The 15,682-nt window shown below is 38.4% G+C and overlaps 1 protein-coding gene across 3 annotated transcripts in view; it reads right to left on the minus strand.

Moving 5' to 3' along the window:
* Nucleotides 1–664: 664 nt before the first annotated feature.
* The window catches only part of ZCWPW2 (zinc finger CW-type and PWWP domain containing 2), a 61,476-nt gene continuing 46,458 nt past the window's right edge, over nt 665–15,682 (minus strand). For 2 of the 3 annotated variants that reach the window (XM_054729689.1, XM_008156820.3), the window contains 2 exons: nt 8,208–8,332; nt 3,688–4,190 (listed from right to left, as the gene is read on the minus strand). In XM_054729689.1, coding sequence (XP_054585664.1) covers nt 4,029–4,190; nt 8,208–8,332 — 287 coding nt within the window. In that variant the 3' untranslated portion in view covers nt 3,688–4,028. Of the gene's footprint in view, nt 731–3,687; nt 4,191–8,207; nt 8,333–15,682 lie in introns of those variants that run through there. The other variant, XM_054729688.1, reaches the window with a different exon arrangement.

Genomic DNA, 15,682 nt, shown 5'->3' on the forward strand with positions numbered 1-15,682 from the left:
TGAGGTCTGTGAGTTGACTCGAACAGAAGAAAATGATATTAAGCTTTCATGGAGGACAAATGAAAGTATCTACCTGTAACTTCTCTGACAGCCAGAGATCCTTTGCCATTTAAAACTCTGTGGTTATGGTGCATTATTTCCAGGCAGCAAGTTTAATAAGACTTCGCGGAGACACCTAACCTTCCAGTCACTGGCTGCCTGCTGGCAACCCTAAGGCACTCGCTGTGGAAGCTGACAATCTGAGCTAACATCAGGGCATCGTTTTCTCAGACACAGGGGCACAGGTTGGCATAGTAATGGCTGCCCGTTGCCCCCACCCTCCTTCTGCAATCATGCACATCGCAGAATAGTCTGATTCCAAACCAATCGCAGCACCCAGCACTCTTGGGCGTTTAAACCAGCAGATTCTGGTGATCACTGTTCCCATGACTGCATAACTTGGTTTCCCTATTGAATGAGGTGCTGACTCTTTAGGATGATTTAGAAGGATTTCTTTGAGCAGAGCCCAACCTGCTTGGTGCAGCCTTAATCCCTACCCCCTGCACTCCCCATTCCCTGCATTCTAGTTACTGGGATTAGGGGCTGGGTGTTTGTGTTCCTGCTTTTCTCATGTGTTCCTGCTTTTCTCACCTCCATGCTTTGTTCGGCGTGTGGCTTTCACCCTTTCCAGCAAGTCCACTCTTCTCCCTCCCAATTCTGGCATTGCTTCAGAGGTCTCTCTCTTACTAGACTGTAAAAATAGTAATGACAGTTACATAATGTGCCAGGCATTTTGCTAGGTGCCTTGCATGTCGGAACTCATTTTATTCTGTTCAACAACTCTAGGACATTAGTATTGTTAAGACAATTATTACCATGATCATCACCATCATCCTAATTTTTCAGATAAGGAACGTGAGACATGGAGAGACTAAAGCAGCTTGACCAAAGTATCACTTCCATGGGGTTGAAGGCATCAAGAATGGGTTCAGCCCTAAAGAAGCACTTAGAATTCTTTAATTGTGGTATGCTATAGACTTTTGCAAGTACATAGTGCATTTCCTTCTTCACTTCACTGGTGGCAACAAGAGACTAACCTATCAAAAGTGCACAGGCAGCCTACAATAAAGATAGAGCTAAGCCTTTTACCAATGGAAATCCCTGCATAAATTCAACTTCCAGCAAGGACAAATGGACCAAGACTTCCTGGAATGTAGGACAACAGAGCTGGATCTGATGCTCAACTCTCCAGGATCTACAGATCTAACCGAGGACACAGCTTCTAGTGGACTCAGACCTTCCCTAAGTTCATGGAGAATATAGACAGATAGGCTTGACCCAACTCGTTCCAAAGAATATCAGTCAGCCACTCCTCAAACCGAAATGCCTGGGCACAAGGCCCTGACATATTGCCTTATACCTCACATACCAAACTTGATATAATAAGTGTACTTAGAATTTAACCTCCCTTGGTGGGCAGATGCAATTTCCTTATGATGTCCTCCTTGGGCCTAGCAAGAGGTTCTAGCTATAAATTGTAAGGTATTGCCTACCACCAGGCCTGACCTACACGTCAGCTAATCACACACAATCCTTGGTCTCAGTCCCCCAAAAGCAGATGTGTTACTTCAGGTTCTGTCCAAAGGAGCATGTTAGTTCAATGGGCACAGAAGAGGCATGGCAGGGGTGGTCAGAAAAGAAATGCTCCGAGCCAACAATAATCATGGTCATAACTTGCATAGTTTTCCACATGTTCTCTGCTTTCTAGATGAAAAGCCAAAAACCTCGGCTCAGAGAAGTTGAGTAACTTGCCTCAAGTCTCCTACTCAGTAGATGGCAGCACCAGGATCTGAAGGCAGGCATTGTTTCCACAGCCCCACTGCTATGCCACCTCAGCATACAGCCTGCCTTGGAACATTGGACATTTACCAGCAGGGAGGGTTTGCCAGCCAGGCAGCATTCTCAGCCCTGACTATCCCTTCATCCCCTTTCCTGGGGAGATTCTATCTGAAAATTTGAAAGCCTTCATTCTCACATGATAGAGGTTCCTCCAGCCTCTTCTTAGAAGGAGTCTGCGGTTTCCACTGAAGACAGAACCAACCCAAATAATTGTTCTCAGAACTATTTTGAGCTGCTCAAGTACACAATGTCTTCAGTGGAAATTCCAGACTTGTAACACTCAGAACGTGGCAGAAATAAATTCAATCTGGATATTTCAGCATCTGATCTGAGAAATCGGACTCTGATGAGCATTGACTGTTCCACCAGCAGGAATTAGTTACAAGTGACCTAATTGATCTTCTAGATGGGGGTTTATATCAAACACTTGAATTGCTGGTAAAGTCTTTCAAATACAATTGTAGTCATTTTTATAGTTGATTCTAAGCAGTAACAAAAAATGGGACTAATTACTTTGAGACATCTTGTAGGCTGTGAATATAAAATCATAATGCCAAGAAAAAAAGGAAAAGTTTTTCTAAAATGCTGTGAAGCAAATTCAGCTGGAAGAAAGAAAGGAAGCCTTAATCTTCACTGTTTTATACCACATAGAATTTAAATATGACATGTTGAGACTATTCTAGTCACTCCGTTCTCAGAGTGGTATTGGGATGCAGAATTTGTCAAAGCACGAGTAGCGTAGAATCTCTGCTAAAGTCACACAGTTTGGCTCAAACTTGGTATTTGTCCAACATTTCTAATCTGCATGTATTGTGAATAGTAGAAACCTGGAGTCATCCTTGACTCCCCCGTCTCATCCTTATATCTAGTCCCTAAATCCTAATAATTCATTGGTATAAATACAGCCTGAATCTATCCAATTCTCTCCATCACAGGACCATCATACTTCACATTTGAGTAACATCTACATTTGAATAAAGGGCTTAAATAACTATTGTAAAGCATCTATTTGTGCAGTAGGTTCTCAGAATCTCACAACTGAATACCCAAAGTAGTCTTCTAACTGGTCTGCTGACTCCAGGGTTACTCTCTCTCACTCTATTCTCCACCCTGACGCTCATGAGATCTTTCTGAAGTAGAACAGGGATTCCACTGTTTAAACTCTTCCCTTGGTCCCTACAGTTATAAGCTCCTCCACCTGTCTACACAGCCCTCATCTGTTGTAGCTTACTTTCTTGCTATCACATGTCACTCCAGCTAATTCAACTAACAGCAGGTACCAGATACTCTCTTGCTTTTCTTTGGAATGTCCTTTTCCCTACCCTTATAATCCGGAAGAGAGGGGGAGCCGGGGCTGGAACTAGAGGTGGCTGTGCACAGACACACACCATGATGTGTACAAAACTCTATCTAGACCAATGCCCACTAAGGCAATCCCTAAGGAATGGGTTTCAGGGGAGATGTTGAGAGTGGTATTGCATATGGTTTAGATTTATTTTATAGTGAATGTGTTTAACTTATCTGTCTAGATTTTTAACTACATTTGACCATCCCCATTTCCAGATTTACTGATTCAGTGGAAAAGGGTCCTGGATTCTGATCTTCCAAAGATCCCCAACAGAGTATTAGCCAAATTTGAGCACTGTGGTTGAAATAATTATTTCCAATATAATAAGGCAATTAACATTTTTGCTTTTTAAGAAAAGCTCCAACTCTATTATATAACCATTTTTACATTTTATTTTGTAGTAGCTTAATTCTACTACAAATACACGTTCTCTAAACATATTAGATTTGAATTATCTGTAAGAAATATAATAACTTGTCAGCCACCTTAACATCCACATTTGAATAAAGGACTTAAATAACCATTGTAAAGCATGTATTTTTGCAGTAAGTTTCATAACCCATTTTAAACTTAGGGCAAACAAGAAAAACAAACTACAAACATTAGGGTTTCTTAAATTCTAAAATTGTAACTTTAACTTTAATATCATTTGATTGGATCTCAAAACAATGTATAGCCTCAAAATATAAAGTAGAAAGTTATTACAAATATCAACTTTGGTATAATACATACCTATTTCACTAAACATTTTAAGTTTTTGAGTTTGTTTTTATAATTACCTTTTGAAAATATTGATAAGGCCCTATAATTCAGATATCAAAGCATCGATTTCTTTAAACTTGTTAGTTATATTTTCAATACATTCCCCAGCTTTTAATTTTATCCCGTCAATTATAACATAGTCCTCTTCACAATGGTTTTCAAATGGACTGCTTGCAGGAGCGTCAGGGCCCCACTGAGGCAACTGTAAAAATAACCACACAATTCATCAGTACTACCTCAACTGTATCTGAAGACTAGGTTCAGTTATTTGAACAAAACATAAAGTAATTGATAAGTCTTGAACGATAGCAGTTACACCAGTGATGGCGAACCTATGACACGCGTGTCAGCACTGACACGCGTATCCATTTCTGATGACACACGGCCGCATGCCGAGGATGAAACATTTGCGACTAGTCTTGGAGTTAGTTTTTTCCTCAAAGTGACACACTACCCGAGTTATGCTCAGTTTTTTGGCGAAGTTTGACACACCAAGCTCAAAAGGTTGCCCATCACTGAGTTACACAAAGTTTTCTATTAAGGTGGTGGTCAAAAAATGACCCCTATATATAGTATAATGTATAGTAAATCCTATCTAATAAAGAGGGAATATGCAAATTAACCATCACACCATCACAAATATGGTGGCGCCCATAGCCACAAGATGGCAGCACCCAGTCCCTCAGCACTGCCAGAATCCTCCAGTCCTTTCACAGAAAATGGGTTGCCTCAAAAGTTGGTTAAGCTTCTTAGGACAAAAAGCATTCAAAATCTTTGAAAAGGGAATTCCAATATTTATAAAAGTTTGGGCTAGACAATTCAAGGTTATTTCCACTATAACCTTCTAAGATTTTGTGATACTAACATTCTGAATTCACATAGTACCAGCTGTATTGTATGTAAGCAGATATTATTTAAAGGAATGGCCATTATTATTAAAACAACTCATAAAACCACACTGTTTGTATGTCAAGGACATTCTGTGTGATTTTCCTAAAGGCTGCAGTTAATGCCCCTAAACCGGCAGTTGGACATCCCCCAAGGGGTCCCAGATTGGAGAGGGTGCAGGCCCAGCTGAGGGACACCCCTCGTGCACCGGGCCTCTAGTGTTAATATAAAACTTAGGTCTTGTCTGTTCCCCAACACTACACTTTTAGTTTTAATTTTGAAAAAATTGGATCATTTTAATTCTGTGAGTTTTCTATATTTGTTTACTTTTAAAACTACTATTATAGGAAGTACAACTTAAAGCTATTTTAGTCACATTTTCTGTGGTCATCTTCTCACAAGCATCTGCATTCCTCACAAACAGTGATAGTTTTCTTAAGCTTGTTTAGACAGGACACTGGTAAAAACAATGTAAACATACCCACACATAGGAGATTTATAACTTCAAGGTTCATTCGAGTTAACTTCCCAGGAAATTCAAGGAAAAAATGTAAATAAGTATTTTCATATATCAAAAGTATACTATAATATAAATAATTATTAAGTAAATGGTTTTCTTTGTAAATGGATTATCTAATTTGTAAATTACTCAGATGGATTTTATAAAAATCTGAAATGAATCCCCGCCCACTGCTTGCCAAGTTAGGACATGTCGACCCGTTTTAATATCAGCTAAAGAAGAACATAATTAGGAAGGTGACTCCACTGAGGAAAATAATCTCAAACTATTACAATGACAAATAGAAATAAATTCTGATTTTCCATATGTATGCTGTTTTCATGTTGCTACTCTCATCCATTAGTATAGACGCTTGCGAGAAATCAACTTGAAAACTCATGTGAAGTGAATGATGAAAATATCATCAAATTTATAACTTTGAAAATAGCTCAGACAATATTTGCTTAGAGTATGAACATGCTCAGAACTTTAAAGTTATCAGGTGATTCGTTTTGGTGGATTAGCTTATAAGAGGCCACTTTTTCCTAAAAACAAAATGCAGCTCCCATTTTAAGTGGGAAAGGAAGGAAGGGAGGGAGGAAGGGAGGAAAGGGAGGGAGGGAAGGAGGGAGGAAGAAAAGAAACCCCTGAGGTGGTCACTTCTTTGCGTTTAAAGTGGAAATTACTCCAGCTTTGATCATTGGTTTCACTGCTATTCTCCTTGCTTAAAAGTGAACAAGGCCCTAAATATCTTGAGCCTGGTGTGAATGCCAGACTTACAAAGCTCAGTGTGGAGAGTGGCTTATAAACCAGTCGGCAGGAGGCCTTCCCCTGCCTGCCAGCGAGTTAAAATGGTTAATTTTTACAATTCCTAAATGCCTTTTGAAAGCATATAATATTACAAGAATCTAAAAAAGCAAGCTCTTGCCTGGTGATGTATTAAAACTATGTGTTGTACCTGAAGAAATAAAAATCAGAAGTAATTTTCTGTTTTATCAAGTTACTAGTTATAATGGCAAAACAGAAGCCAGTTCTGTGACTGTAAAAGCTCCAGGACATCTCTATAAAAATCAACCTGGCTGTATTTTTGAAAAGATGAACTGCAAAGACTGAAAACACATTGTACAGAACCATATGGTGCTCAAACAAAACACACATTTGCTAGAAAAGAAAAATGTACAGTAATCTATAATAAAAGGGTAATATGCTAATTAGACCGGACGTCCTTCATGATGAAGCTGGGGCTGGAGGGAAGCCAGCCCGGTCCCTGGTACCCGCGGGCAGCCCGAGGGAAGCCAGACTGGGTCCTGGATGCCGGAGGGAAGCCGGTGCCGGCAGCCGGGGGAAGGAAGGCCTACTCTTGCACGAATTTTCATGCATCAGGTCTCTAGTTATATATAAGATACATCACCAATCTATAGATCTTGTTCTATAAAAGGTGAGATACAGAAAAGAAGATTTTTGAAAAAAAGGAACTCTAAATGGAAAAATAGCATTTTCAACTGATTAATAAAACCATCATGTTTTTCAACTCAGTAAGAGTTTTTAACATTAATTTTACATATTTTCTTTTAACACACTGATCTCCTTAATTGTAAATTCTGTACATTCTCTTGATTTCAAAGTCAATAAAGGAGGTGTTTAAGAATCTTCTTTATTCTTGTTGAAGTTCTGAGTAAAATCATGCAATTGGGCAGTCTTCCAAAGTGTGTACACAGTATTTTCACTTTGGGGGGGATGAGGAGTAGTTACTCAAAGTGAGAATGTGGGGAAAGAGATAAAGACATCTCTGTACTCCTTCTCTCTAGTGACCGCCATTGCCATTTCTCACCTGTAGTAACAACTAACCGTAGGTGTCACTACGCTGAGCACTTTTCCCAGTTTGTCTTATTTAACCCTCCAAACAATCCTCTGAGGCAAGTGATGAGCAACTTTGCCAAATTACACAAGTTGTCAGTGGCAGGACCAGGGCTGGGATGCAGGCTATATTCTAGAGTCAGTGCTCCTAACCACTGTGCTCTGAACTCCAGACCCACTACCTATCTAAATGATTGAATGAATAACGCCATAAAGATACCTGACTCCTCGCTGCCATTCTCCTTCCTAACCACTCAGGCAACAGCTATGCTGCCTGTGGAAGTGGCTGCCTTATGACTTATTTTTTTCACACCTACCACATCGCTGCTCTGTATTAATGACCTGGAAGTTAAGTAAGACAAACCAGGAAAAGATACATGGAGCTCATGTGCTGAGCAGTTTCTCAACCAATTTAAATTTCTGTTGTCATATATAAGTATTAAATAAAGTTAAGGACACGTGGTCTTTCTCAGCCCAACATGTTGGCCAAAAGGAAAAAAAGAACAAGTCTAGATATGAATGGTGAAATGTATTACAATAAAAGATTCTATCTAGTATTTTAATAATGGAACCTGTCCCTATAGAAGCTATCTTTATGCATGAAATAGACAGGGCAGATTTCCCCAGCTGCCCTAACCCCAGTGCCCCTCCTGACTGTGGAGACTGGCAGTGCGGAGGAGGCCTCTTTAGTGGCATTCCCTTCACTACATTAAGCCCCTTCCATCTCTCTTCAATTCCAACCTCAAAGATCTGAAACAAAAAGAGCACCTCTGCTGAAACTCAGGTATTTTTTCCAAGACTGATAGATCTATTCTGATTTCTCAACAGGCTACTAGTTTATCATTCAGCTCATGATAATCAAGGGCTCAAATTTGAGAATTGAGAAAGGTTTTCCATATACTTAAAATGCCCACCCAGGAACAATCTCTGCCATGTAAAGAATTTGAAATTGTTACTTATAACTATCAATATTACCTTTTCTCCTGTATTTATTTCCTCTCCACGTTCTTCTTCGGGCTCATCGGGTGTTGCTGTGGGTTCTAGAGCTTGCTGTAGCATTTGCTCCAGTTCTTTTAGTAAAACTTCTGTCTCAGAGACAACTAAAGAAACATAATTAATATAGTAAAATATGCTACATCTTAATTCAATCTAATTCATAATCTTAGCCACCACAAAAGAGGAAATCTTCCAAATGTTACAAGATAAGAAATAATATTTTGTATAAATTTCACATATGCCCTCTACTTGATACAAAATTATTAATAGATTTCAAGGTGAATATTTTACAATTATTCCTTGAAAAATGTAGATGACATTTTTGCTATGTGTTAAGTACCCCAAAACAATAAAAGCTCACTAAAATGTGTGCTTTTTTAAAATCAGGAGCCAAGGACACTAAACTAAATTATGTTATTAATAGACCAGGGGTCAGCAAACTTTTCCTGTGAAAGGCCAGAGAGTATATTTCAGGCTTTGTGGGCCAGATGGTCTCTGTCACAACTACTCAATTCTGCTGCTGTAGTGCAAACCATAGACATGTACACAAACAAATGAGAGGGGCTATGTTCCAATAAAGTTTTATTTATAAAAACAGGCATCCAATGGTAGGACTGAGGGCCACAGTTTACCAATCTCTGCAATAAACCATTAAAATTACTCTTTAAAAGGGAGCCATATGATGAAGTGGCTAGGCTAGACACAGGCTAGTCTATTCCTAATCCAAATATCAACACATCTTAATTGCCTAATCTGATATTTTTTAAAAACACACTTAAAAGTTTCTTTTGTAGGTGCTACTGTGACAGGAATATATTAAATTGGCAAAAAAATCTGATAATTCACTGAACTTGCTGTGATAAAACAATACCCCCCAAAGAAATAAACACCTATTATAACTCTAAAGACTCAACTACTGATTAACAATATGCAACTGAATTTCTGATTTAAATAAAAAAAGCATTTTCATTTGCTATAGAGTCTTGTTGAGGTAATGATCAAGGAAAGGAGGCCATGTGGAGCCTGCTGTCCTGCACAAGAGACAGATGGAGCACCTGAGAAGTCCTTCCAAAGGCAACATGATTCAAAGAGAAAGGCCATGAATATACATCCCATCACCTTCCACTCTGGTTACAAAAATCTGACATACCACCTCCTATTATCCACCGTTCATTGGCAGACCACCACAAATCACACTACATAGAACAGCTGAAAGTTCATGGAACATGAAAATAGACCCAGCAAGATACACACTACAGAGCTAAAATATTATCATTGAATACAGAAGCAAGGTGTTCTCAGCAACAGCATTAATTTTTAATGTAACTGTTGAATGCATTTAATTTTTTTCTTATTAATACTGTTTAGGAAAAGTGAGATATATATCCACATGAGATTATAGCCACACATGCGCACGCACACACACACACACACACACACGAACTTGTAAACTAAGCATGTTGTAAGGTAAAAAACAAAAATTATAATGTGAAAAGTTTTATGCATTGTTTCCTTTTCTCGATTTCAAAAGAAGCTATACTTTATTATCATCTTTGTTGATAATTTTCTCTTACCTATTATTTGTAAGAAAGAAATTTTAAAATTCTGCTAAAACATTGTTTATTAAATAATGGTGTTAAATAAGGTCATGGGAGATTATTAAATAGATAATATTTATCCTTTCCTGGTTGTCCCTAGAGTACTGAAAAAACAATTTTTAGTTTACATTTTTCACATTCCAATTTTCAATTATTTTATTTTATATTTTAGAGAGGAGGAACAGGAGGGAGAGAGAGAGAGAGAAAGAGAGAGAGAGAGAGAGAGAGAGAGAGAGAGAGAGAGAGAGAGAGAGAAACATCAATGTGAAAGAAAACATCGATCAGCTGCCTTCTCCATGCCCCCTTACCAGGGATTGAGCCCGCAACCTGAGCATATACCCTGACCAGGAATTGAACAGGCTACCTTTCATTGCTTGGGATGACGCTCAACCAACTGAGCTACACCAGCCAAGGCACATTATAATTTTGTCTACAAAAGAAATTTTTCTGTCAATATTTATTGCTTTCCCCAATTTTCTTTATATTAAATCAACAAATATTTATTCTGTGCCTACTAAGGGCCAGGGACTCAAGAGAATAGGTCTAGACCAGGCGTCCTCAAACTACGGCCCGCCGGCCACATGCGGGTGTTTTTGCCGTTTTGTTTTTTACTTCAAAATAAGATATGTGCAGTGTGCATAGGAATTTGTTCATAGTTTTTTTTTAAACTATAGTCCGGCCCTCCAATGGTCTGAGGGACAGTGAACTGGCCCCCTGTTTAAAAAGTTTGAGGACCCCTCAAAAGGGGGGTCCAATAAGACTTCCTGGCCCTCGTATCTTCACAGCCAATCTTAGGTTTTCTCAAAACAGCTTGAAAACAGCATTCTGATAAGCCATTCCACACTTTAGGACCAGTTCCTATGTTCAAAAATAAAACAAGCAAAAATTATAATTGATATGTTAGTTTCATCCACATAGATCTGTGTTCTATGGTAACTGCTAAAGCCTAAGAACATGAAGTCTGAACTATTACATTCTAGAACGATGGTATTCAAAGTTTGGTGGGCATAAGAATCACCTGGAAAGTTTATCTAAAAATATGAAAGCAACCCTATGTCCAGAATTTTCTAGAGGAATGTACATTTTTGCTGAAGCAATTTTGTTAATGAAATTGACCTCTATATATGACAAACTTTTCACTTCGTAACCTGTTACCTAACAGACCACTACTTGTGGTTCCTTTACACTGATTCTCCAGCCCTACTCACAGGTGTTGTGTTTTCCTGCTTTACATTCTGAGTCTAAGGCTATTGACACTGACATTTAATGCATGGTTGAGAAGATGGATTTTGAGCTATGCTGTAAAGGAAAAATGGCACAAAAACATCTTTATATTTCTAAAGCTATGCTAAAATACAATCAATTTATGATAATGAACATCAGTGCTGAATGGCATTGTAGGCTCTCTGTTTTCAAGTGATCTGGAAAAATATGTACACTGCTTTTTGAACAAGGGTAGATAAAGTAATGGATGACTTCATAAGTCAACCAGGGTACATAATACCAACTTGACGGATGTCAAATCCTGTTTCCAGAGCCACGGGAGCTTTGCTTTTCTAAATAGGTACTCCTATTTTGTGAACTGATAGAGTTCAAAAATAATTCTCAAGAAAGAGCAGTTACTGTAATCTACAAACTAGGTTATCAAAATTGGTCAATGATAGCTTCCAAAGATAGAGACAGAATGAATGCCTTTGCTGATTGTGTGACCAATCATCTTCTATCAATACTGATTATCCTGTAGTTTCCCTGACTTCTTTGAATTTGTTGTTCAGAGTAAAATGATAGCATTACAGCTGCTCCATCACTCAGAGAAAGTGAAAAAGAAATCTCATGCTGAAGTCCATATCTGGCTTTTAAAAATGAAGTTTTGTAAAATAAATCAAATTGTTTTTCCATTCCCAATGAGAAATGCTGTTTGTCTCAATAAATCAGTCACTATTTTAAAAGCTTTCAAATGCATATTTATGAAGTTTTCTTTCAACTCTACTTCTCTATTAAATGTTTAAAGAAGCTGTTTCCTTCCTATATAAAGAGGCTACTGGTTGGGTCACCCCAAAGCTGGCACTAAAAAATATCATATTAAGTAAATTTGCAGGGACGTTTCAATAAGGACGTTTAGAAGGCATTCTTATAGAAAACTTGGTTTTGTTTGGATTTTGAGTAACCACAAACACTCCTTTGTCTACTTACAATGAATATAGAGATGAGTAAAATACAGGGTAAAATGTAATGGAGAAGACAGCATCATTCCTGAGGACACAAACAGAAATTGGAAGCACAAGGCTTTGTACCAGGGGCATGAAGACCAATCACATCTTACCAAGAGGTAAGATTTGTCTTGAGTAGTAAGATATCACCTCTCTCCTTGTCACCCCTTCTACTTCCCTGACCCAAGCTCCAAGCTCTTCATGCTCTTGATAGGACTCACCCCACGATGCAGGCCTTTTCTATATTAACCATTCCCTTCCATGCTTACATGTCCCAACTCGATTATGAATACATCGTTTGCTAATTTAATAATGAATGCTAACAGATTATTAGTTTGCCCTGGGTAGTTATTAATATGTCAATATCTTTTTTAATCAAACTTTTATAGACTGTCTATTCACCCAAAAGAAATGAGCTATTTACCAACAGAAAATAGTGATATAATTTGAAAAATGATAAAAACTCAAAGATTAAAAGAAATAAAAATCAACTCATTAAAGGGGATACTAATGGCAATAATTACATTTTAAAATGCTTAGACCAGTAGTTGTACCAGTGGTGTACATTAAAAAAAATAGCTTTAAGGTTCCTGGTACTTAAAGCAACCAAAGAAATAGCTGCACACTTTGATTAATTTTAAGAAAAAATGTGACCTTAGAAAAGTCATATAACCTCTTAAGTGCCTCAGCTTTCTCATCAATAAAATGGGAGATATAATATCTACTTTATCAACCTCATACAGATCTTATAAGGGTTAAACTAATACATAAAATACTTAAAAGAGTGAGGATATATAGAAATTGTTATAAGTATTGGTTTTCATTGCTATTATTATTGCTATTTATATTTCATCATCATAGATGCATTTTCTTATCCCTAAACACTGGGGGAAATGAATTATAGGGATAATACAAATATAGGGTGGGGCAAAAATAGGTTTATAGTTGCTCATATGGAAAAATAATACAATAATTAATAAATAATAAAACAAGAATAAACTCTGTTTCACATACTCACAACTGCAAACCTACTTTTTGCCCCACCCTGTATAATACATGATATTCCTTGTATCAATTTTCCAAAAAATACAGACATGTTCCACAAATAGTTGTATCTTAGATTAAATCTTTACATAGTAGTGGGTATACAGTTTAAATTATTTAATGATTCCTCAACTTTTTCTTCACTATTCTGTCCTTTTGCCTCACAAGAATTAATTTATTTCCAGAAACAGTCCTCTCCATGTTGGATAAGCTGGCTTTCACTGCATATCTCTCTTTTTTTTTAAATTATTCTTTCATGCCTGTAACTATTTATTGAGCAAGTACTATATACATCAGGTACCATACTAGGAAAACATCAAGTTAGCAAAATATATAAAAATTTGTAGCCTCATAAAACACATTATTTTTGTGACTACAGATGGCTACTAAACACATATATAAGGAAATTATTTCACGAGGAGATAGTGGTGGAGAGAAAATTAGAGCAGGTAGTGGGGATGGGGGGGATATGGGATGAGAGTTGCGATTTAAAATGGGGTGATAGGGAGGATGGTTAGGGAAGGTCAGGAAAAGTGGCCCTTGAGAAAGATGAGCAGATATGGTAGCAAATGATGAGTATTTCTGTAGAAAGGACTTGCCAAACAGGAAGACTGACAAATGTGAAGGTCCCCAGATTAGATTGTCTGTGGGAAGAACTGGTTTCTGGCAGGAGCGAGGGAAATCATGAGTTTAGTATTTATTTATTTATTTATTTTCTTTTCCACTTGTTTTCTCACAATTCTGTTGCATTCATTATTTTTTTATTTATTTATTTTTATTAAGGTATTATATGTGTACATATCTTACCATTGCCCCCCCCCCACCTCACTCCCATATATGCCCTCACCATCACTGCATCTCTTGATTACAGATGAAGAAACTGATAGTTGGAGAAGTAAAGTAGCTGCACTTAATTAGTTCTCCTCCTGATCTCTAGGGTGTGTGTGATGGTGACAATTGGTAGAGAATCTATATATATAAAAAGCCAGTGACTGGAACGCCGTAAGGACCAGAATGACAGGTCGCTATGACGCCCACTGTGGCTAGCGAACCCGCCCAATGGGGGGGTGGGGCTGCTGCCGGCCAATCTCATGCAGCCCCAACTGGCCTGGCCCTGATCAGGCCCTGATCGAGGTGGGCCTGCCAGCCAACCTCCCACCGTCTCCTCCTCCAGACATGCCTGGCCCCGATCCGTCCTGATTGGGGCCTGGCCAGCCAGACCCCACCCATGCACAAATTTATGCACTGGGCCTCTAGTAACTTCATAAAGGAACAGCAAATCTGGAGCAGAAGACCAATAGGAAAGCTAGTCCAAAAAGTAGGGCTTGCAGAGATTCCAGAAGAAGATGGTATAATTTTCCTATATTACTTGATCTAGGGTTGATTCTGCCTTAAGAATAAATGTGAGATATTGGAGGCTTGCATTTAGGGATCCATAGAAATATAGGTATCAGGTAAAATATCTGAAGAGGGTTAGACTACTGTTAAATAACTACTCTCTCAATATGTAGACAGCTCTTGCAAAGAAAACTGTAGGCTAGATGTTTCTGCTCTTCAGATGTTCAAATGAGATGGAGGAGTAAAACACAGATTGGGCTATTTTAACCATTAACATTGAGACTTTTAAAGCCACACAGAATGTGAGACTCCTAAAAAGGCTTCCCTTCCCATGGATAAGTCCTGAGATGAATTCACTCGTTTACACAGAAGAGTCACTTCCTGTCAATGGGCTTCCGACTGCACTGGGTTTCTTGTGCAGTACCCCTTGCAAGTTGGAGGGTAGAAGGATCCCAGCGATGGAGCCCTCAGCTGCAGTGCCAGGGCTTCCTCGTGGGAACTCAGTCAGGGATAAGCTACAGGAATATTTGAACTGATCTTGTGAGGCAAAGGGACAAAACAGCCCTAAAGGGCACCTTAATTAAAAGGAAAGCAGCCGCTAAATAAGAAGAGACAGAAACAATAGAATTTTGTAGTAGTTTAGGAGAAGAATAAAGGATTAAAAGTAATAATAACTATCCCAACCTTTCTCTGCCTGTTTTTCTTTCTTTCAATGAGACTATAAATATGTGACTATTTAGCTAATTGAAACACAGTGCCATAGGAGCTGGGGGTGGCTACAAGTGAAAGGGAGGATGGCATGAATAACTTCTGGGGGGTTACTGCGCTTTGAAACCTCTGTAAGGCTGACTAAGTTCCATCTTGCAAATAAGCATTTGCCTGCTTTTCAAGACACAGAAATGTACAAAGGGTAAAGCACTTTTGAAATTAAAACCTTCTCCCTGCATTCCACTCACCTACTGTGTTCTAATACCAGCAGCTATTCAGCTGGGAGCCCCAGGCTGCCACTTTTCTTCCTTCTCTCCCTTTGGCACTCCACTCCATTTGGAATGGAGAGGTCTGGATTGAAATGTATTGTTGCTGATATTTCTTCCCACAACTGCTGGTATTTTATTTTTAAAAAATTTATTTCCAGAAACAGTCCTCTCCATGTTGGATAAGCCAGTTTTCACTGCATCTCTTGATTACAGATGAAGAAACTGATAGTTGGAGAGGTAAAGAAGCTGCACATAATTAGCTCTCCTCCTGATCTCTAAGGTGTGTG

Source organism: Eptesicus fuscus, chromosome 18, assembly GCF_027574615.1.
Source record: "Eptesicus fuscus isolate TK198812 chromosome 18, DD_ASM_mEF_20220401, whole genome shotgun sequence".
NCBI lineage: Eukaryota > Metazoa > Chordata > Mammalia > Chiroptera > Vespertilionidae > Eptesicus > Eptesicus fuscus.